Source organism: Nesoenas mayeri (assembly GCF_963082525.1).
Source record: "Nesoenas mayeri genome assembly, chromosome: 8".
Classification (NCBI taxonomy): domain Eukaryota; kingdom Metazoa; phylum Chordata; class Aves; order Columbiformes; family Columbidae; genus Nesoenas; species Nesoenas mayeri.
In genome coordinates this window covers 11,714,154-11,737,165 of record NC_137554.1, presented here as the reverse complement: position 1 = coordinate 11,737,165, position 23,012 = coordinate 11,714,154, and the positions used below count along the sequence as shown (strand labels likewise).

At 43.6% G+C, this 23,012-nt stretch overlaps 2 protein-coding genes and 1 long non-coding RNA gene across 3 annotated transcripts in view; 1 reads left to right on the top strand and 2 right to left on the bottom strand.

Annotated features, from left to right (window-relative positions):
* LOC308043289 overlaps positions 1–261 on the bottom strand; it is a 2,477-nt gene extending 2,216 nt beyond the window's left edge. Inside the window, exon 1 of the long non-coding RNA XR_013922455.1 lies at positions 111–261. This is a non-coding gene — a long non-coding RNA (uncharacterized lncRNA). The remainder of the gene's footprint in view (positions 1–110) is intronic.
* The window catches only part of DIPK1A (divergent protein kinase domain 1A), a gene marked incomplete at both ends in the record, with an annotated part of 13,689 nt that extends 11,929 nt beyond the window's left edge, over positions 1–1,760 (top strand). The window contains 3 exon segments of the mRNA XM_080349247.1: positions 211–284; positions 286–463; positions 948–1,760. Of these exon segments, the coding sequence (XP_080205373.1) occupies positions 211–284; positions 286–463; positions 948–1,760 (1,065 nt within the window).
* A 2,780-nt stretch (positions 1,761–4,540) lies between these two features.
* On the bottom strand, positions 4,541–11,396 carry RPL5 (ribosomal protein L5). Its single transcript, XM_080349028.1, has 8 exons — positions 11,327–11,396; positions 10,539–10,608; positions 10,327–10,442; positions 8,748–8,882; positions 8,146–8,348; positions 7,041–7,218; positions 5,302–5,390; positions 4,541–4,704 (listed from the first exon to the last, which is right to left on the bottom strand). Exons 1-8 carry the CDS (start codon positions 11,327–11,329, stop codon positions 4,605–4,607), a joined length of 894 nt encoding a protein of 297 aa, XP_080205154.1. The 5' UTR covers positions 11,330–11,396; the 3' UTR covers positions 4,541–4,604.
* Positions 11,397–23,012: the final 11,616 nt, after the last annotated feature.

The window sequence follows — 23,012 nt, the reverse complement described above, 5'->3', positions numbered from 1 at the left end:
TCCCAAATGGAAGCAGCAGCCTCTTAACAACATATGCAAAGATGGTAGTAACACCAACGTCCCGTTTATCAAGCTCTTTGCATTTTCACAGTGTAGTGTCTCCCAAGTACCTGCAGCGGTGGGTTGTATTTGAGGTTGCCATTGTTTGCGCTCTGTGCGTTGGCTGCACACAGGACTCTTTTTTCTGATCTGTCTGGACTCTTGAAGCAGTGGTTGGACTACAGGTGGTCTTTAGAAGATGGATTTCTGCAGTGGTTTTTACTTCTTTCCCTCTTTTCCTGCGTAGATGTATTTAGGAATCTGGGGAAATCTGCAAGGTGTTATAAAATGCCAGATGGAAGAAGCTGCTCAACTTGACTTTGGTACTGACCCAGAACCAAGGAAGGAAATAGTCTTATTTGATAAACCAACAAGAGGAACCACTGTTGAGAAATTCAAAGAAATGGTATATGGACTTTTTAAAGTAAGTATGTGCCTATTTTTTCTGTTTTGACAGAAAGGCTTATTTTCCTGCAGCTGGAGAGGATGTTCAATGGTTTGTAGTTGAGATTGTAATTTCTCTACACCTAAATATCTACAAGTTTAATCAGCTGAAAACTAAACCTGATCTAAACATTTTGATTCTACATGCTTTTTCCAATAGAATATTTAACAAGCTACTTGGTATATTTTTTTCTTGATCTGAGAAGGTCTGAATATTAGTGTTTGTGTTTTTAAATGTAAAGAACGTTAGTACTTCCAGAAGATCATATACTTGGTGCCTTTGAGAACAGAACAAAAAGGAAGCTCTTCAGGCATCTGGTACCAAGTCCTGCAACATCTATAACCAATAAAAACCAGAACATATGTTGGCCTACCATGCTATCCATAGAAGGAGAATAACAGGAGGTAGAATGACAGGATTGGTAGTTAATGAAATCATAATCTTTTTCATTTGTTGCTTTTAGGCAAAATTGGGTGAACAAGGGAATCTTTCAGAACTGGTTAATCTCATCCTATCTTTTGCCGATGGAAACAAAGATGGTAGAGTTTCTTTGCCAGAAGCTAAATCTGCATGGGCACTTCTGCAGTTAGATGAGTTTCTGTTAATGGTGATCTTGCAGGATAAAGAACATACACCCAAGTTGATGGGGTTTTGTGGGGATCTTTATGTAACTGAAAGAGTTGAATATACCTCTCTCTATGGAATCAGCCTTCCATGGATTATAGAACTTGTCATTCCCTCTGGCTTCAGAAGAAGCATGGACCAGTGGTTTACTCCATCATGGCCAAGAAAGGCAAAAATAGCTATAGGGCTTTTAGAATTTGTGGAAGATATTTTCCATGGACCTTATGGAAACTTCCTCATGTGCGATACAAGTGCCAAAAACTTGGGATATAATGATAAATATGATTTGAAAATGATGGACATGAGAAAAATAGTGCCAGAAATGAATTTGAAGGAAATTATTAAAGATCGTCAGTGTGAATCAGATTTGGACTGTATTTATGGTACAGACTGTAGAACTCTATGTGACCAAAGCAGAATGAGATGCACCACAGAAGTAATTCAGCCAAACTTGGCAAAAGCCTGTCAGCTACTTAAAGACTATCTGCTTCGTGGTGCTCCTTCTGATATCCATGAAGAACTAGAAAAACAACTGTACTTGTGTATTGCCCTTAAAGTCACAGCAAATCAGATGGAAATGGAGCATTCTTTAATACTCAATAACTTAAAAACATTACTGTGGAAGAAAATTTCCCATACAAATGATTCTTAACTTCTCCACCAGCAGATGACATTGATGCCTGCCACTACAAGTGGCCTATTGCATTTGATAAAAATGGTCTGCAGCATTTTTTAAAGACATTTCTTTACTCAGATGCCATTAATGGCTCTTTAGCTCTTGCCGTTCAGTCAGTACCTTATGATAGGACTCCTCAAAGAATGCACACGCCACTGAATGATCGAGCAGAGGCCAGAAGCACTTCTGGTGTTCCAGTGCCGTGTTGTGGAAACAAAAACTCTGCATGCTTGACTGTTCCGTGCACTTTGTCAGATCTTGAACAGGATGGAACTATTCATTGTGCCGCCACATCTACTGATGGAACATCTACAACTCTGTGAAAATCATTGCTCACTTGTGAAATACTTGCAAAAGATTTTTATCCTAAGTACTTCTATGAAGAACCACCACTACTGCAAATCATGTGTCTGAGTCCAAGTTGCTGTTGTGAATAAACTGAACTGTGAGACTGAAGTTTACTAATACCTTGGCATGGCAGAATTTGCACATTAATAATTTTTAAACTGTGGAAAATCAGAATTTTATTCTAGAACTGACAGCTTGTAATATGAGACTTAAATCAGATTCTGTTTACACCTTGTTACCTCATGCTTACATCTTGAATGTTTAAGTAGTTCAACACTTTTTAATAAAGTCTATATACAGTAAACCATGTTGGGAGCCAAGAATTTTAGAACATGTTATTTCTTAAAATCATGTATATGGCCTAGCAGCAGTATCAACGTTTGTTTCAAAAACTGTAGATTATTGTACTTCAGTTGAAACCTTTAACCCAATTTAAGCTGTAGCCAACACTGGAAAGCGAGGAGTTTGTGGAGTAGGCTATTGTATAAGAATTTAAGTTAATCCATTTTTAAAAATACTGATAGAAATGTTCTAACAGTTAAAAAGGAAGCCTGCATAGTGCAGGAATTGCCTGTATGGTAGTTGTGGATAGTCTTGACTCTTCACTGTCCCTCCAAATTTAGCTACAGACTTGTACTTAAATCCTCTTGAACTACTGCAGGAAGTATGTAAGCCAGAGCTAGACCTGAACTGTAGGACAGAAGCTGAATTGTTCAGGATCATGGAATATTGCTTAAATCAAAGCCTGTGAGATAGTATAACAGCTAGAAATGAGATGCAGCTGAAGTGAGCTCTAGTGTGTTACTATTCTTTTTTCTATAGCATCCATGAGTCACGGTTAAGTTTCAAGTCATGAGTAAAATAAACACCATCTGGCCCTGGCATTCCACATGGCATGACCACTGTACCTTTATCTATATCCCTGTTTCTCAGATTTACATCTATATTCACAATTATACAGAACTGGATGTCCATAAAACACCTTAATATCGTGTTCAATACTTACCTGTTGATGTTATTTTATAAATGTTCTAGGTAGGAAGTAGTTCAGTCCTTAATGATTTTAATGGCAGTCATCCATACACTTCCAAATCTTGGCCCCTTAATTTATTTTCAGCATAGGTTAAGGACAGCCTTTCTTTGAATATTTGAAAGGTTAACTGCTTCAGGTATCCTGTATTAAATGCATTCCTTGAATGATTAAACTGAAGTACAGGACCAACATATAGTCATTTCTCCATAGCATATGTAGTAGTGTGCGGCTTGTGTTAAGAGTGTACGGTTTTGTAAGCATCAACTTTTTAGTTAAATAATTACTTTGCTAATTACTGTCTCTAGATAATGTCCTCCAACCAACCACAGCTACTAAGTATTTGTAGCAGGCAGTGCATACGAATGCAAAGCAGTCCTGTTCTTTGTGGGGAAAAAAAAAAGACACTAATTGCTACTATGTTTTGGGCAGAGATTATTGAATCCAAAATTATGTTGGGTACAACTGGAAAACATGTTTAATAGTGCAATTTGTTGAACAGAACATTTTTGTTACTGTTGCATAAAGTTGGAGCTTTCACTGGAAAAAAATGCACTTGTTTACAATAAATCACAGGCCTCCTTTTCTCTTTTGATAGCAGTGCTTACCACCTATCAGTATCTTAAAGCAAAACATTCCTCCACGTAGCCTACTTGACTCACGTTGTAACTGTGCAAGCAACTTCACTAAGCCTAATGGGAAACAAGTGCCTATGAAACTGAGATGTAGGAGAAAACAAGGGATGGGGCAAGTCAAGGCCTGTGTAACGAAGCATGTATATGCAACTTCAAAGGGAATTCTCTTGTCTAATCACTAAATAATGTTAAGTGTTCAGCTTAGGACAGTACCTGTTTCAGTAGCTGCCACAAGTACTTCAGTTACTGGAGGAAGCTTAAATACTTCAATTAGACCTGTATTCCTGTGCCAGCTACATTCAGTCACAGTAGGGAAAGTGCTGCCCTTTGCGTTCCTGAAAGCCTAAGGCTGCCCTTGGGCAGACACTTTAGAACCTCCTGTGCCTACTCCTGCTTTTTTCTTAAACTACATACAGATTATCCCATAACATTAAGTATGCTCAAAGAAGAACGGTAAAAGGTATGTAAAGCCCTTTTTAAAAATTTGAAATCATTTTGTAGTTAGAAGCAGCAAGTTCTTATATCTAGTCTTTGATACCAGTCACACCAAAAAATAACCAAATTAATTTCCCTTTCTTATGGGAATAATTCTAATGCAGCAGCCTTGGTTTTGAAGTCCATCACCTCTCTTCTCTGTTAAGGAGATCGATTCATACAGTACTTTGAACCCTTAAGAATATCTGTATCATTAAAAAAATACTCTGCATCTTTAAAAGATATATTAATAAGCCAGTCTTACACAGTTGCTTACTCAATAAATTTATTGCCACTTTTTCCAAAGCTTCATAGAAAATTGTGGAAGTTGTCTTAACTATCAGCTGCACGCTCCTGAGCCCTGAGAAAGCTCGCCTTCTTCTGAGCAACACGATCCTTCTTCTGGGCAAGCGACATCTTTGGACAGTTCCATCTGCAATGTAAGCACAGTGCATGATATATCCAAGGCAGAAATAAGCACAAAGGTCATCAATAAAGCTACAGTGCCCCAGAACTGGGATTAACAGTGCTATGGTAGAACATACTCCCACTTTCGTAACATGCTTTCTTTCCTCATAATGATTTAAGGCTGCAGCTAGGGCACCACAAAAAGGCAGGGTTAGACTGCAGCCGTTTAATTCCTCGAGAGGTAAGCTCAGTACTCTTGTGACTACAGTAAAGACAGTCCCAAGCCCCATGCGAGAGCTGTGCCTTGATTTCTTTTCTCCCATACCCCTAGAAAATTAAAGTTGTCAACCTGAAGATAAACACTTGAGAATTCCAGCTCTTCAGGCCACAAGCATGCTGCACTTTTACTTTTTTTTTAATGTAGTTGGGAGTTCTTAAATTTTAGACAGCTACTGCTGAAGTTAATTCCTGACAAAGTTACACAGGAATACTTGTGTCTTAATCTGATCTACGACACGAGTTTTGACACAACTGCAATGTGAATCACATTACTTGTTTTAATGTAACTAAAATATCTTCAACACAAAAATGACATTCACGTCAAAGAAGATGAGGGGTTTACCTCTTTTTCTTTACTTCTCTCTTGGGCTTCTTTTCATGGACTGGATTATCCCGTATAGCAGCATGGGCTTTTTTATACATTTCCTCCATCTCAAAAGGAAAAAAAAAAACGTTAAATTCTCCATAGTAGTCCAGTTGTAGGATTGTGTCAAAACTCCAAGATACTCTTACTGGAGCATGCACTATAAACTGGTTTCATCACCATACAGCTTGTAATTCTGTGTGGTCACCTTTAGAACACCTTCTTCATACAGAAGACCAGCGCAGCAGCACGCTGAAATTCCTACCGTCACTATGATGCCATTTAAACATCCAAACCCACAACTTAGACATAAAATGGATAAAGTATTTTTATCCTTATTTTACAGTTAGGGAACCAAGGCTATTGAGTAACTACAGGCTACTTACAAGTCTCATAAATACAGGCTAGCATCTTGCAGTTCAAATACTATTTCCTCTGCAGCCTACTTGCAGTGCCGTAGCTTCCCTACGTTTAAATCAAGAGCCAGTCTAGAAAGTTATTCTACTTCTACCTAGAACAGAACACTTTATGATTACTTATTGAACCAAAATTATTCCACACAAACTGTCATCAGCCATGTAATGTTGCCACTTTTCAGACCCTACTGCAGTACACGTTACACAGGAAGAGGGGCAAAAAGCTGAATGTGTGAAAGCATGTACAAGTCTTGCCAGAAGCAGGACAGTCCCTGCATCATCCCCAAGGATACAATAATGCTGCTATGGCTCCATAATGGCACCAGTTTTAGGAGTGGTTAATTAAGATCACAGTATAGCCGCTGTGGAAAAATTTCTAGATATACAAAGAATAACTGTCTAGCTATCACTTCATTGCAACATAAACTATAATACTGGGTTTTAGTTAAATACATGAAGTTGGCATATCACAATGCAACATTACTTGTTTTTTAGTAAAGACTAAGTTACAAAAAGTAGCAGTTAGTTAAATTTACCAAAAAAAACCCCAAAGCCCTATAGCAGTAAAAGGATAAAGAATGCAGTTAAGTTTTCCATAGCCTAAAAAGGGATGTGAGAATGTTTGTTTCAGGCTTCAGGACAATTAATTGGGAAACCAAGAGAACATTAGAGGCAGCAAGACAAGCCATCTGAAAGGAGTTTAACACTTGAAAGAAGTGAAAGTAGCACCTTGGTAATTTTCTATACCTCCTTGTGTTTCGTACAAAATGCTCTAAAATTTAAAACAGCACTAAAATAAAAGGTATTACACTCACTATAGTTTCAGGACATGCTAGCTTCGGCTACTCTATATACAGCTGGGATCTAGAACTACCTACAGGGTCACACCAATCATAAGCCAGACTCGCCATGGAGCACATCCTCACAGTTCAACCATCACAGCTGAAGAAATGATGGGCTGTGGTGCAGGATTAGGAATGAGTGGGTGGCAGGTATAGAAAGTTCAAGTTAATTTCTACATAAGAAAAAAAGAAGCGGTCCATCTTAGAATGAATCCTGTAAGCTCAGATTTATAGGCAGAACATTAAGCTTCCCAGTAAGAAGAGAGATCTCACTTTCGAAAGATCTATGATATACTAAAGAGCCCTTAACAAAGCAATAAATATTTTCTTCGCACGGATAACATACAACATAAACCACATTATTTTATTTATCAGGCTTATTTGCATTAATAGGAAAGTCCCTACCCAAGAATTATCAGCATCTCTATTAATGCACAAGAGCCAGCCAGATAAACCTTACCCCATCAGGCGTTACGTTGTTCTTTATGTATTGGGAGAACTGTTTTTTGTAAGCATCTTCATCCTCCTCCATCAGGTAACGCATATAATCTGCAACGTTTTGGCCCATGATATGCTTGCGGTGAACCTCTGCGTTGAATTCTTTGCTTTCCGAGTCATAACCAGGGAAACGTTTGGTACTGTGAAACAGCAGTTACAGTCACATAAAGACCTATTGCCAAATGCTCTGAATCAAGAGACCAGCTTCCACACAGAAATGACTCATACAGCAGATCTTCCTACAGATAACTGAGGAATAGGACCCTCTAATTGAAAATGAAGATACAGAAGTTGTCATTTCATCTCAGCTGCCATCAGTCCCGTCTTGAAACAGTGCAGTGCATCATACACACACTGTGGACCAACTACAGAGTGTTCAGTCATCGGGAGTATCATCATACAGCAGCCAAGTTGGGAAAACGGGACAATTAGTCCAGAATCAATAGGACAGCATGGGAGAGGGGAGGAAAATACACAACAGATCTCTGATTTCCCCCCGCCGCTGCTACTAGCAGAAAGCAGCCATCAACTGTACTATCGGTGTCAGGTAACACTGCTGAAAATCTTGCTTCAGTCATTCACAGCCTATGACAATTGTCAAAACTTCTACTGGGAAATTTGAAGTGGCAGAACACCGCTCAGACCTGCTGGTGTATTGACAACTGTAGCGAAGGTCAGTGGTTTTGTCCCTGGCACGCACAGCCCTTCACAGTGAAACTAACACATACACACAATTTGCTGAAGACTTAAACCAACAGAATACTAAAGGATATTTACTTAAGCATATCCAATCACTTATGATTTTAAGTAAAAGTAACAAGATGGCTCTTTAAGTTCTAAATATCGACTAGCATCTCTTGACAGTTGCAAGATTCCCAGCAGCACTATCAGAATTATACTGGTCAATTAAAAACAATCCAAAACCCCACCCCAGAACCGAGGCTACATGATCATTACCAGGTCATAACAAAATTATTTCGACACAAAGCAGCAGTGCAAGTGGACTGTCACATACAGAAGCATCTCAGGTGAATTCTAAAGACGTTCTTCCAAATAGACTGGATTACCTGTGAGGGATGGACAGACCGCCATCCACTGCACCCTTCAGAGCACCAAAGACTTTGTTTCCAGTAGTAGTTCTGGCAAGACCTGCATCCAGGTAGCATGTGAAAGCACCAGGCTTTCCATCCACGCTTTCCACATTGTATTCATCACCAGTCACTTCAACTTGCCCTTCATAGATCTTATCAAGACCAAATTTATTCAGAAGCTGTGGGGAAGGGGAAAAAAAAGTAAACCAGTGAACTGAAGACATTCATCAGCTCACACAGAAAAAAGAAAAATCAATGGATGTTGTTTGCGTGTTTTCAACTATTAAAGGTACATCTTTTACATTTTTATCCTGACTCCCTCCCGCCGCCAAGCTTCAGCACTGACATTTAACAGCGGGCTGCCGGATTTCAAACTGCGAGCTGTCATACTTGTCACTGTGATCTGACAGTCACACGAGGCCATCAAATCCATACGATAAGAGCAAAAGCTGATATTTAGAGAAGCCCCCAGAGTCAGGTGTCTATACTACCACGGCACTTAATAAAGTGGGCTCTCCCTTTTGTAAGAAAACCAGGAAAACAGAGCAGCAGCTTCCAGACAATGGACAGATACCCACCCTGCGTGCCAACAGCAGACCTGTGCAGTACGCCGCTGCGTAATTGGTCAGGCCAACCTTCACGCCATATTTTGGCAGCTCGTGGGCATAAGCAGCACAGACAATCATGTCACCTTCGATTCTGGCATAGGCAATCTGACAACAAAACAACTGTTAGTGTTCTCATAATAATTCTAGGCTTGATTTATTATTTCTTTGACACCTACTTAAACCAAACAGGAATTCTGTATAGAATTGTCCAGCAAACTGCCAGCCTTGGTGTGGAAGCTCAGCAGGTTGGGTTTTCCTTTTCATTGTTTTAAAAGGCATCATTAACTCCTCAAGTAAAGACAAAAAACATCAAATCTGTATTAGGCCAGAGAAAGTGTATGTCAGCAACAATTTTTATTTACCTCTCCACATACAAAAAGAGGCCAGGGAACTGCCTACAAAAGCAACCTTTCAAAGAACCATTACAGATGGGGATGGATTCCATCCCACTTTCTGCATGTAGTTCGCACGTAACAGTATATAATGCACCTCAGGAAAATGCAAAAACATCTGATAGAGAGTTTGCGATAACGCTGTTACGAGCCTTACGGAATTATTTTATTAATGAGTGTGAAATTCTTGCAATCTTGTGTCTCCTGGACACAGCAGCACTATCAGACCTATTTCTACTGTTCCTCCTTCAGACTCCTGCACCTCCTTTCTCCACTCAAAAGTTGTCCCTTCTTGGCAGGACTGGAAAGGCACTCTCAGTCAGATTAAAGCACTTGCCACCACTGATTTCTGAGTTTCAAAGATGAAATAACCTCATCAAGGTCATATAGTTTCATCTCAACTGACCGTAAAATCAGCACTCTCTTCTCAACAGATTATTTTATGAAGAAATGACAGTTACACTTTTCTAGCTTTTTTTTAATTGAGGTCAACAACATGTTTTTATGATAGAACAAACATGCCTAAGCTTTTAACTTCAAAATTAGTCAAAGCATTCTGAAAACAAAACAAGCAAGTGAGCCACAGTGACCAACCGCATGTGATGCAACACACAGCTGCCTACTTAATAAGGAGGAAAAAAATGCCTACTCTTCTTCTTTACCAGTCTGCTTCCATCTGAGAGGAAAGCTATGAGGCCTAGCTGATCCCTATGGTCCATGTAACATTGCAGAACAAAATCTCTCAAAAGAGAAGAAAGATTTCAATGCGGTGCAAGTCACCGCAGGCTGACAGGTCATGGAGACAACTGTGTTGTCTTCAGTCAAGCAAGAAGGCCCCTTTTCAAAGCACTTCAGAGACAGTAGGGAAAGAACACAGAAACCTTCCCCTCCCTAAAATCTTCTACTAATCTCAGCATCATTAAAACACTATGATCTCATATTCTGAATAAGGTTGCTGAAGCATCCTGACACTAGTAAAAAACTTTTCTTAAATAAATTCTATCTTCAATACAGTTTATTACTGAGGTTGTGGCAGCACTGAAGATCATTCTCCTCTAAGAAACTTCTACGATATAAAAACTAAAACCCCCAGCTGCTTCGACCGCCCCCCTTTCTGCTGCTTTCAGCCTGGGAAGCAGCGAGCACAGGGACCTTACCTGGCAAATGATGTCTCTGTTGGTAACACGCACAATCATCCGATACTTAGGGGTGTTGTACTTGTTTTTATCTTGAATTACCAAACGTTTGCGAGCATAGTAATCAGTTTTGCCCTCTGAAAAACAACAGGTGTAGTGTAGAAGACGTGTGACAGAAGGAGGAGTATTCCTCAATGACATCTAATTATACGTTACAGGGAATTGTTCAATACCTCTCCTTCTCCTGAATTTCACTTGATACCTCTTGAAGTAGGCCTTATTCTTGACAACTTTCACAAACCCCTTGAACAAGAAGTATAACCAGATGTTATTAGCATATAACCGTGTAAGGCAAGACCATCCTAACCTGCTGTGAATAAAACCGCGGAGAAATCAGGAATAAAATATCACGTTTACTTATACATTTAAGTGAAAACCCCTCATAAAAACAGAAGGGAAAGAACCCACCCAAACGCCAGGATTTCCATCCTTCCCACTAGAACGAACACAAAACGTCTCGCGGTTTCGGGCGGCACCCAGACATGCTGCTCGGTCTGCGCCTGGCGCGGAGCAGAACGTGCTCGCTCCCCGCGGGCCTGCCCCGAGCCGGGCTGTGCCGCAGCCCCGCCGCGCTGCGCGGGCACGGAGCACGGGGCCCGGGGCCCGCCGCCCGCAGCAGGAGCGCGGAACGCCGCCCAGGGCTCTGTCACACCGGACCCGCCGCCACGCGCCTGCGGCCCAGCCCCGGTCCAGCCCGCCGGCGCACCGGGCGCGGCGCAGGGCGGCAGCGCGGGCAGTACCGGGGCCGGCACAGGCCGCGCCGGGCCCCGCCGAGCCGCCCCGGGCCGCCCCGCGGCGCGGCCCCGGCACCAATGGCAGCCATTGCCACGCTGGAGCCGCCGCAGCCGGCGGCGGGCCCGGGACAATCGGGCTCCATCCGTGCGCACGGAGGCGCGCGGCGGGCGCACAGCGCCGGGCAGAGCTCCCCGCGCCGGGCGGGGCCCGCGGGGCCGGTACTGACCATCGTGCCAGGTACTGTCCGGTCTAGGCCTAGGCCGGGGCCCGCTCCGCACAACGACTGCGCTCCGCAGCAGGGGGGAAAAGGCCGCGCCCACTGCGCAGCCGCAGCTCCTGGCCTGGCCAGCGAGGCGGGGCGCAGCCGGCCCGCCTCTCCCCCGCGCCCGCCGTGCTGCCCCCTGCCGGCCTGGCGGAGCGCCCTGCCCTTGGCGGGCCCGGGCCCGGGCCGTGCCGCTGTCACCGCGGGGCGCACACGAACACAACCGCGGAGCGAAAACTGCTGCCCGCTGGGGCCTCCGCGCAACGTGCCGTCGCTTCCAGGTCTTCCCTCATCAACTGCCTCTGCAGCTGTTAGCGAGGCGTGCGTCACCGCCAAGGACCCTTACAACGGAAGAATCCATAGACCTTTACACTCGCCAGTTGTGGACAGCTTATGGGATTTTAATTCCCTTCATTTTCTAGGGGAACTTCTCACCATTGAACAGTACATAATTAAAATGTGAAGCCAAACAAATCCCAATCAAATGGTGTTTCTAAAATATAGGTATCTGGGATAATTGATATTTTTTAATAAAGCAATAATATATAATTGTGTATATATATGTACATCTACTGGAACAAACAGGTCAAGCGGCATTAGATTTCTTGGCATTGTCAAAGCACACAAAGCCAGCAGCTTTGTTCCTGATGCAGTTGTCTGGTTATCCTCACTCACTGTACCCAATAAAATCCACCATGCTGATTGTTACACATAGACCAACCTTTTTAAAAATTATTAATTCAGTACAAATAACCACAAGAGAATGAAGGAAATAATAAATGTTTCCTACATCAGGCAAGTACCAGCATGGTTCCTGATAGCTTCAGAAATAACGTAACTATCTAAGTCTGAGTTTTAGGAAGCTCAGAATTCTACATGTTTTTCAATTCTTACATAAAGTAACTCCAGGTGAGCACGATGTCTCAGCCACTCTCCAGCACAGAGGCCACACCGAGCCCTTACACGTGCTCTCCCATATGGGGCTGCTGGCAACTGCCGGGCAATTACTTTGATGAGAAATCCCTCGTGGTCAATGGTATAATAAGCAAGACTCTTTTAATCTTGTTGCTAAACAAGAAAAAATAAAATAAAATTATTGTTCTTGTCTGTAAGAAGACTTTTTGCTCCTAAAATAGGTCACCATCACAAACCCAGCCTGCTATCCCATCACACCTCCATGTGCCCTCTTGCTTTGTTTCCACCCTGCAAGCCAGGGCGGCTGCACCTGAGCTCATGGGCCCCGCCCCTGCATCGCTTACAAATCCAGGGCAAATCTCTCGTCTTCTGTAGCGATGTTTGTTGAAAGGGTGACTGCTATTCGTAGAGGTGCTGAAACCGTTGAGGTAAAAGCTAAGATTTTAAATGCTTTAATAAAATACTTCTTACTGGTAACACTAATTGACACCAAAAAATATGTTTACAAGGGGTTTTTAATACTATTTCTTAATTTCTGTTATGTTATATGTGGTATTTTTACTCGAGTGAGTTCTGGAGAACAAGGTATCAGGCAAGTTTTCCAGAGCAGTGCTGTGTGTTTGAAAGAAGTCTCTTGGACCATCCCTGTAAGCGAGGACCCTCTCCTGGGTGTTTGTGGAGGACCCAATGTAGGGGTGTGTGACTGGACTGACCTGCGTGGTCACTTGTAGCAGTTGTACATTTTCTGCTGTCATTTTCAACAGCAATGGCCGTACTGCTGCAGGAAAGTTATGCTGGGGGCCTGCCTATAACCTATTGCTGCTGTTGCTGCTTACTTGTTTTTGAAAGTATGTTCTTTACATATTTGGCTATAAAGCGGTATGTAGAGTATGTGTCCTGGTATTGTCATTTTTTTTTAATTGAGCTTTTATTAGAGTCCTTACAAATGAACATTTCTGAATGGTTTTGCCTGGGAGTCTCTATTCTTCATTGTAGATACACAATGGGGAATGGGCTCATTGTCGCATGGGGAGCTGCAGACAGCATCTCAACCTTTTGTGTCACCTCATCGGCATCTGGCTGAAACGTGTCCCGCAGTCACTTGTAAGGAAGGGCCCGTCCAGCCTCAGGCTCTTCGGTGCTCCTGGAGAACGTGTTGTTAGGTGCAGCTTCCAACGTACAGATGGCGTTACGGAGAGCACAAGGCAGACACCTGGCTGCATCGGAACAGGCTCTGAGCGGGCCAGGTGCGCCCTCGCCCTGCGCCGGGGCGATGCGGGGGGCAGGCGGGTCACCGCCGGTGCTGTGACTTGGAGAGGTGGGGGCTTGGCTTCTGCTTCTCTGGGTTTTGCTGTGACAGTCGTGATGACATAACGGCGGGACCTGCACGGGCCGAGTGCGGCCGTGACCCGGCAGGCTGTAGGGCAGGTCGGCGCCGGGGAGCCGCCGGGAGGCAGGGCAGCCTGTCACCACCCGCCTGCCACCTGCGCGGCCCCGGCCCCGACACCGCTCCCCGGGCCGCGGCCCCGGCGGGCGGGCGGGCGCGGGGCTGCCCCTCGCGGCGGCGGCTGCGCGCGGAGTGCGCCTGCGCGCGGCGCGGGCAGGGACGTGGCCCGGCTGCCGGGGCCGGCGGAGCGCGGCCAGCCGCCGGGGAGGGGCAGCTCCGCGGAGGCCGGCGCCGGGGGACGCCGATGCTCGCACCTCCCGGCCGCGGGCAACGCTTCCAAGGTGAGGCGCGGCCCGGCCCGCGCCCCCGCCGCGGAGGGGCCGGGGGCGGTGCGCGGCCGGGCCCAGGCGGGGCGCGGCGACCCCGGCCGCGCCGTCCCGTCCCGTCCCCTCCCGTTGGGCTGCGGCGGAACGTCGCCGCCCCGCGGGCACGGCCGGCCGCCCCCGCCCAGCGCCCGCGGCCCGGGGCCCTCCCGCCGCGGTGGGCGGTGGAGCGGGGCGGCGGGCGGTGTCGCGCCGCCGCCGGGCAGGGAGAGACCGCTCCCCGCCGGGACCGCGGGGCGGGGGCGCCGAGAGGCCGCGGATCGCGGCCCTGCCGCCGGCCCGGGGGCTGCGGGGCCAGGCCGATCGGGCTCTCCGCGCGGGTTCGCGGGTGGGCAGCTGGCAGCGCCGGGATGGAGGCGGCCGGCCGGGCACGCCGTGGGGAGGGCGCAGGGCCGGGGAGGCTGCGGCGGGTCCGTGTGCGGAGGGTGAGTTGTTCCCGGTGCCACGGACGTATCGCCAAACCGGGAGCCTCTGGGTCTTTCATTCTCGAGAGAGAGGTGATTTTGCAGTGGTGCCTCGCACATCTCCTGTACTGGCATCTCCCGCTGCATCTGCAGGGACGTGGTTATGTAATGACGGTAAAAAGTCGCTATCAGTGCTCTGGCTACTTGTTACGTATTCCAGCTTCAATTCCTCGCGTTGGTTTTCTGTAGTCCTGTATATTTCCTGCTAACGTTCAGCATTGCTGATGGGAGCAGTTTGATAGCAAAGGTGAGGTTGGCATCCCATTTTGTGTTTACAGGATGAGCCAGCAGCACCGCTGACTGGATCAAAGCGGAGTGCTTCATGTTAACCTGGGACGATATTTTTTTCTCAAAGATCCCATGCAATAGGTGTAGAGAGGAGGCAGATTCATATAGAGAAGAACATGTATTCAACATGTTTTAATTATCTCCAAAAGTATTTGTCAAAAAACTCAAAACTTTGAGTTTTGACTTCATGTGCTAAAGGAGAAGACACCTGGATCTTGTTTGCTTTTTTGGTAGATAGTATTAAAAAGTGTTTTGCATAAGTGTGCCTGTTTATTTCTCTTCACTTCTTTCCATGTACGGTTTATACTTTGATGGTGATTGTACAGCTCTGTATTTACACTTATAAAGATCTAAGGCTTATTTGGAAATATATAGCTATGAATTATTTTTCAAGTAAGGGTTAGCAGAGGAAACAGTGACGGCCAGTGAAAAAGAAGGGCAAGATGAGGAGGAAAGCGCTCAGTATTATGAATCAGCATTGTCTGAATTTGATAAAGCGGGATGAGAGCAGCTGTAGTGATTGTCACTGGATGCCTGCCCAGCCCAGCAGTACCTCTGAGAGGAGCAGATGTTTGCAGAAGAAGCTTCCAAAGAACAGCCCCGTTTCCTCCCCAGATCTCTTCCCAGCCTCCCGCAGGCTGAGGCTTAGGGATTTCCTGAACTACAGCTTGGTGGCTTGCATTTTTTTTTTTCATTGGTCTCCATATGTTTGTCTTCTGTGGACTTGTTTGGTTGCTTTCGAACGAGGAAGCAGGAGATGGCTGGAGAGTGGAATGACTGAAATAGGGTTCATGGAAAGGAAGAAGTGAGAGAAAAGCCTCTTTGAAGTTTACAAGAAGAGAAGGGGTAGGGGAAGTGATGTGCCTCAATAGTTACTGTCAGTTTGTTCTCTGGGGGCGATTGATCATAAATGGAGAAGAAACAAAAGTTGGAAGAAAAGTCCTTTGCCAGTGAATCTTGGAAAATGAAATTGTTTGCCTTGCTAATTCAAGGTTCTAATATCATGATTTAGAGGAGGGAAAACAGCTAAGTTGGGGTATGGGTTGTCCTGGTTTGGGCTGGCGTAGAGCTGATTTTCTTTCTATTAGGCATGTGTTGGATTTAGTCTGAGAAGAAAGTTGATAACACACTGTTGTTTTGTTTGTTGCGGGGTAGTCAAGGACTTTTTTGGCTTCCCCTGCTCTACCAGGTGCACTAGAAGCTGGGAGGGAGCGAAGGCAGGACAGCTGACCCAAGCTGGCCAGAGGGGTGTTCCTCACCACATGATGTCAGGCTCACTATGTAAACTGGAGTTGACTAGTGTGCAAATACCACTGCTCAGGAATGAACAGGCTATTGGTGTCCCAAGCAGTGAGCAATTGCATTGGACATCACTTGTTTTGTATATTCTATTATTATTATTTTCACTTCCCTTGTTGTCCTATTAAACTGTTCCTATTTCAGCCCTCAAGTTGTTAGTTTTCTGTTTGGTTGGTTTGGTTTGTTTTTTTTTTTTTTCCCCAATTCTCTCCTCCATCCCACTTTGGGGAGGGGGGAGTAAGTGAGTGGCTGTATGGTCCTAGTTGCCAGCTGGGGTTAGACCACGGCATTCTACTGAATATTGTTTAGTTTTTGGTACCCTGGTAAAAACAAACTGGTTTGTTTTCTTAACTTGTAGAAGAAAATGAATTTATAATGCTTAAGACATATAGAAGAATTTAATATTTTAGGTATCATTTTAAGTGTCAAATGCGTAGTTAAAGAGAAGAATCTTTTCTGCTAGCCTGAGAAGAGGAACAATAAAGAAAACCAATCCTGACTTGATGAATGTTTTCTCAAGCAACCTATACTTGCCTTGATTATATACTCTCAATCCTCTTTATTTTCCAAGACCCAATTAAAATTGTTTGTTTGGAGTTTTTAGAGTAAATATTATAGGAGTATGTAATTTTGAGTAGTTAGATAGTAGGTTTTGATTCCTTTAAACTGGGAATACTGTCTTGCTTTCATTGTAGTGTTGGCTGCTTACAGGTCTGTAGTTGAGCTGTGTCCACTCCTTCTCCAGCAAGTGGTGACTGGAGTGACTGTGGGGTGGGTCAGTAACAGTGCAGGGGCTCTTGCCTTGCTTTGCTCTTTGTACAGGCAATTGTGATGTGTCTGTTGTATGTGTAGACACAGAATCTGTTAATACATGTGGTCCTGCTACTGACAATCAGACTCTCAATAGACTTCTGAGTTTTCTTATGCCCTGTTGTCATGACTAAATCTTAGTGATTCTTAGTGTAGCATTAAATACTTGTTTCATGACATCATAACATGTTCTTAATCCTTTTTTTTAGTTAAAGTATAATTATATTGTGATAATACAGAATTCTGACTCCCCAGTATCTTATACTGTGTTAACTATGTGGGGTTTTTTTCTTTGGTTTCATTGGAGTGGCAGATGGGGCCAGTCTTTTATTAGTGGGTTGTTGTTGCCACAAGTTGACCATGCACTTCTAAGAGGTTGTTAGAAGAGCTTACAGTTACTTTTGTTGTAGAAGGCTAAAGCTGTTGAGTGCTGCTTAAAATGGGTGTCAAAGTCTAGTAGCTAGCAAAAACCTAACATTTTGGACATGTATTGTCCACATCACTATATAGAGTTGTATAATAAAAAAGTTAGTTTTAAATTTTTCAGGTAATCTTCTTGATTGCTTGTATATAGTTCAAATAGTGAACTACTTTCAGGCATGGTAAAAAGAAATTCCAACTTCCATGCTTTCTGAAACAGCAGAGCTAAAATCCAGTATTCATTAAGCGAAGTAATTTTTCCCCCCTTGGAATGCATTAGTGATGGGACTTTATGGGTTTGGCTGAAGGTTTAGTATTTCCCAGACCTTTGGAAAAAGAATTATGATCAGCCTTTCTATAGACAAAATGACAGAGGCAAGCCAAAATTACATACTAAGACACAGACCATGATAGAATGGGTTTGGGATTTTTTTACATAATCTTCTTGATGTCCGACAGGCACTAAAAAATATCAGTGTTTCGTTGATCTTCCTTGCATTTTTCCACAAGTAGGCCCTTATTTCCAAAAGAAAGCATAAAAATCAGTGGTCATCTAGTCAGAAAATAACTGGTTTATTTTGATGATGACTAGATATGTAATTTCTCTGAAGAGTCATCTCCTTTTTCTTTAGTTAATAACTGAGGGAAATGGGGTTTTTTTTAAGTGCTGTGCTGAGACAAAGCTGCAGGAGCGCTGCTTCAGAGTATGCTACCATGAAGGAAGCCCTTTCCATAGCCTAAAAACATCAAGTGACACTGTAAGGGCTTGTGAAGACATGGATATACCAAGGAGACTGGTGGGCAAAATTCACTATTACTGCAAGACCACAGATGTTGGCATGGATCGTGTTAAAAGAATTTACTGTTGCACCTGTGTTTAAATCTGCTGCCTTTACTGAGTAGCCTGGACAACTTTCCTATGTGGAAATCACTAAACTGGTTACATTTATCACTTCTAAAACTTCTACTTTTGATTTCTTGTTCTCTGTCAGCAGCTGCAGGTTGTGATGAATTTGTAGCTCATAAGTAAAGATGGTTACGTGTCTGTCATTTAGAAACTGGTTTACTCTCTTGAGAGTAACTGATAGAAAGGTGACCTTTTAGCTGATCATTTAAAGGAAAGAAGAGTAATACCTTGAAGGCAGGGTCTCAACAACCTCTGTCACCTGATTTGTTTAAAATTCTAGTAAGTAATTAATAAATTTCAAGTGTTGCCATATCCCCTAAGGCCATGCTTATGTTCTCTGGTTTGTCCATCAAGTCTCGTTTCATACTTCCCTTTGGAAAGGGAACCATGCACAATGTGGTAAACGGGAGGTGAGCATTTTGGTTCTAGCCTGTAGATTGTGGCGTAAGTTTATCTAACCTCGATAAACAAGGAGAATTACACCTAGAAAGTACCTGGGCTGCCAGCACATAAAAACCAAATTTTGCATGGAATGGTATGTTTTCATGTTGTCAGATACTGGATCCTTTTGAACTTACCAATTTAAATCCCTGTAAATTTCGTATACTTTTAAAATGAAGAGTTGTGTTAAAAACATTTATTTTAATTAAGGCTCAGTGAACATTTAAATATATGATTTAGTTGTTTCTTGCTTCCAAATAGAGACCTAAGGCTTTTAGTAAATTTAACTGCATTTATCTACTACTTGTTTCTTTTTGCCCTAATGCAGTTTAGATGCTGGTCCTGGCTCCTTTCCAGGAGGAAGTTGGCTAAAAGCAGCATTAAGGAAGCCAGGCCTCGGGGAAGGAGTAGGAAAGTAAAATTTGTAGAAGGGAGCTTTAATGATAAACATATGTGTCCTCCAGTGTGTGTTACTTCTTTGCAAATGTCTGATGATACTCCAACTCCAGTGAAATGGCTGAGTTGCATTTTACTGAAAAGACAAAATGAGTCTTCCAATCTAGTGCTAAACCAAAGTGACTTTGCAGGAGTTTTTTATTTTAGCTGATAATTCTGATTCTTCCCTCTGTTAGCTGAGGGGATGGTCCTTCAAGTGTACGTGTGTGTAGCCTGGCATGCTGAACCTCAAGCACAAAGATGTTTTCCAAGCTGAGGCCTAAGAGAACAAAGAAACAAAGGAACTTCGCTGTTAAAGGTTTTTACCAGAGTCCTGCAGTATTTTCTCTTGCAGCTCTGAGGAGCTCTCAGCCACCTTTTGTACAGAAGCACCATATCTAATTCTTTTCCCCTGGAAAGAAGACCTCTATGGTTTCCTGAAGGTTGTTACATTCCCATGTCAGGTTTGAAACTTGTTTGATCAAGGACCATCTTTAGGTGGACAGGAGATGGTGTCTGCAGAAGCACTGTGGTTTGTCTTCTCAGTAGCATAGTAGGACAACGCAAACCACACTGCACTTCAGGGGTGATTAAAAACCTGGAATTGTTGTCGGAACTAAATAGAATTCAGTGCAATTTGGTCAGTGATTGAAATGTTACTCATACAAATTTGAACAATGGTTCTAACCTTTGGTGATCACCACAGCGTTTCTAATGAAGTACCTCCTTACAACATCTCGTGTTAGATTGGTGTGTTCTGTATGGGAACTTGCAGCTTCAAGATTCTTCTTTCAGGTGTTTTGGGACCATCAAAACCCCAGCAAGTTAGAGTCTGAAGGCAGCTTTTAAAGAACGTGTATTTGCTAAATGATACTACAGAAAGATTTCTGATAGCTGAAGATTTATACAGTGTAAAATGTTAGCTTGCTTTATTCTTTGTATCAGAAAGACTTGGAGAGCTTGTGAATATTAAGTGAAATGGAAGCTGGCGAATGCTTAGCCGTGACATTCCTGACTATTGTTAGATGATATTACAAGAAAAATCAAGAATATAAGAGTAATCAGGAGTTTTTCCCCAGACTTCAGCAGAGATCAGTTATATGAATTAGCAGTGAAAAAGATAGGGATGAAGCTTATATTGAAACCATATTTGAGCCCTAAATGAGGGTTTTAGCTTGTCAGGAAGCATGGTAACAGGCTGATTCACCAGCTGCCTCTCCTGCATGTGTCACTGGCTGAGTCAGTGTAATTTATTCTTCAGATATTAGAATGCTTTTAACTTGGAAGCAAGCAGGAGACTGGGTCCACGGAATGCTGTTTAACTGGCTCAAAAACCACATACACAATTTCAGCCCCAATTATGTCAGACTTCTTTTATATGTAGAATAGCATGAGGGATTGCTTCCTGTATTCTGGAAGTTCCCATTTCTTTCTCTTTTCAGGAAGAGAGGAAAGAATAGAGAGCATATAATATATACTGTAGTGTTTGTGTAGGAATTGTGGTTATTTTTACTTTGTCATGTGATAGGAACAGTTGAGACAGTGCTTTGGGTAATCAAGATACCTGTAATTTTAATACAGATTTTCCTCAGGGAAATGCAGAATGTAGGTATTGAGCTAATTCAATGTGTACAGTGAAATATCTTTTAAAAATAAATCTAAGTAGACTTTTTTTTAAAAAAGCAAATATTGTCTTCTGGAAAATGCAAAAATATGCGGTAGTAACATGATGCTGCACGATACCTTGGGATTCTCAGGGAAGGGGATTTATATAATTGTATGTAATGTGGGATGCTGTGGTCTACCTTCAGCTAGCCTGTCTTAAAATATTCCATATGCTGCTCTGCTGCAGTGTTCCTTTGAGTAACACAAAAATCTAAACCCAGTGTTGTACTTCCTCTTGGTAATAAAGCTCTGTAATGAGCAGCTAGTTAAACGTACTAAACGTAAAGCCGAGATAGTGAATTTTAGACATTTTAATTGGCATATATAAACTGCACATGGTATGTATAGTATCAGTATAAACATTTATTATCTCTGTAGTAGCTTAAAGTACATAGCAGACAGATCTGTGCCTTGCCTGATGACTGACTAGGTGAGTGAGAATTGCCAGTAGTTCTGTTTTGCTCACTGGAAACTGCAGCAGAGCAGAATGTCTTTAGTAGTTAGGTCTTGCCCCTCTCATCTTTTTAAAGACCAGTATTTTCAAACTCAAGATTCACACGTGTATTTAGGACATATCCACATGGTCTTAGGCAGGTGGATGCAAATGAGCTCTTCCGGTGTTCTTGTTTTTTTGGCAAACCTGGAGCAGTGTAGCTGTAAATATGGCTTGGAGCCTGAATGGACGTGCCTGCTTTGGAGTGAGTGGTGCCTGCTGGGTTCCCTGGGCCCCACACACAGGGGGGCAGCTGAACCCCTGCCTGCTTGTCTGCAGGCCTGGCCATCTGCGGTGGGAGGTGGTGCTGGCCCTGGGAGCGGGCCAGGAGCAGCGTTTGTGATTGAAGTCTCATTAATTGGCAAATTCTTGAGTGAGACCCCTCTGGGGAAAAAACACGTTTTTAAAATGGGTTTGCTCTGGTTTTGGTCACACATTAATAATAATTAATAATGGCTTTATCATACTGATGGTGCTCTCGATGACTTGGCTGGCTTCCCAGGCAATGTAGGTTACCTTTTATACTCTTCAAAGGTATAATAACTTGAATTTCAGCGTCTGAAAAATGCTGTGAATAAAATGGAAACGAGTTCTCTTTGCATAGTTGAGAAACTGGCAGTGGTGAGCTGAGCAGACTACTGCTAAGCGGGGCTTGCAGCCGGAGCTGGTTGTTGTCGGCTGGTCAGTGGCGTGGCTGGGGAGCAGAGCCCGTGCGGGAGCTGCCTGCGCAGCTGTGCCGGCCGTGCCCGCTGCGGCAAGTAGAGCAGCCCTGCGTGTGAGCGCTGCAGGGGGCAGGGAGGGGCCGGCACCTGCCTGTGCACCCACTGAGGATGGTGGCAAAGGCAAAAGCCGTCTGGTGTGGAGTTAGAGTTATGGCTGTGACCTAGCTACGATTTTGGAATGGGCACTGTGGTGTATCTGGCTGTCCTTGTTACTGAAACAAACAGCTGAGCACATGGCTGTGATCTGTTTTCCACAGTAATGAGCAGCAAAGGGAAGGACACTTCATAACTGAAGTGCAGAGCATCATTGTAGCCAAGAGGGAGACATTGCTGCAGGCCTGCAGAAATATCACTGGTTCAAGGATAACCAGTTTTTAAAAGAAACATGTGTTTAGGAAAGCCTTGAGGAGGCTCTGTCCAAAAATACAAAGAAAAGATTAAAGGTTTAATGATACTGATTGACTTGAATCTTTCCAGAATGCAGCAGTAAGCAAAATCACATCTCTAAGGCAGGGAGCTGTTAAACCAAATGCTCACACAGATCTTCCTGTGTTTCCTGGACTTGGTGATGCCCAGTGGAAGTATCTGCCATCATTCATACTGGACTTATTCTCTTGTGTGTAGCTGAAGGCAGAAGGCCTAATTTCAACAATTTGATAGCTCTGTCATTTTTTTTAATTAGGGAACCCCAGTTTCTCTGAAGGGGCTACAGTGAAACCTTTAGCTCTTTGTGCTGTCAGAGGAAAGAGGTATGTATCTCCTGGGAGTCTGTAGGATTAATTTCTATACTACTTGCGTGTATTGTCATAGTAGTGGGAGTCAGTAGGATTCACTTCTGTACAAGGTGTATGTATTCTTAGCAGTGGGACACACATTTCTTGTTGCAGGGATTGTCAGCAGAAAGCTGGGAGGTGGAGTTGGTCTGTGGTGATGGGTAAGTACAACCACCCTGTTAGGTGGAACAGTATATGTAGAGTTGAAAAGTTTGACACGTAGCAGGGATTTTCATTTGTTATTAAGA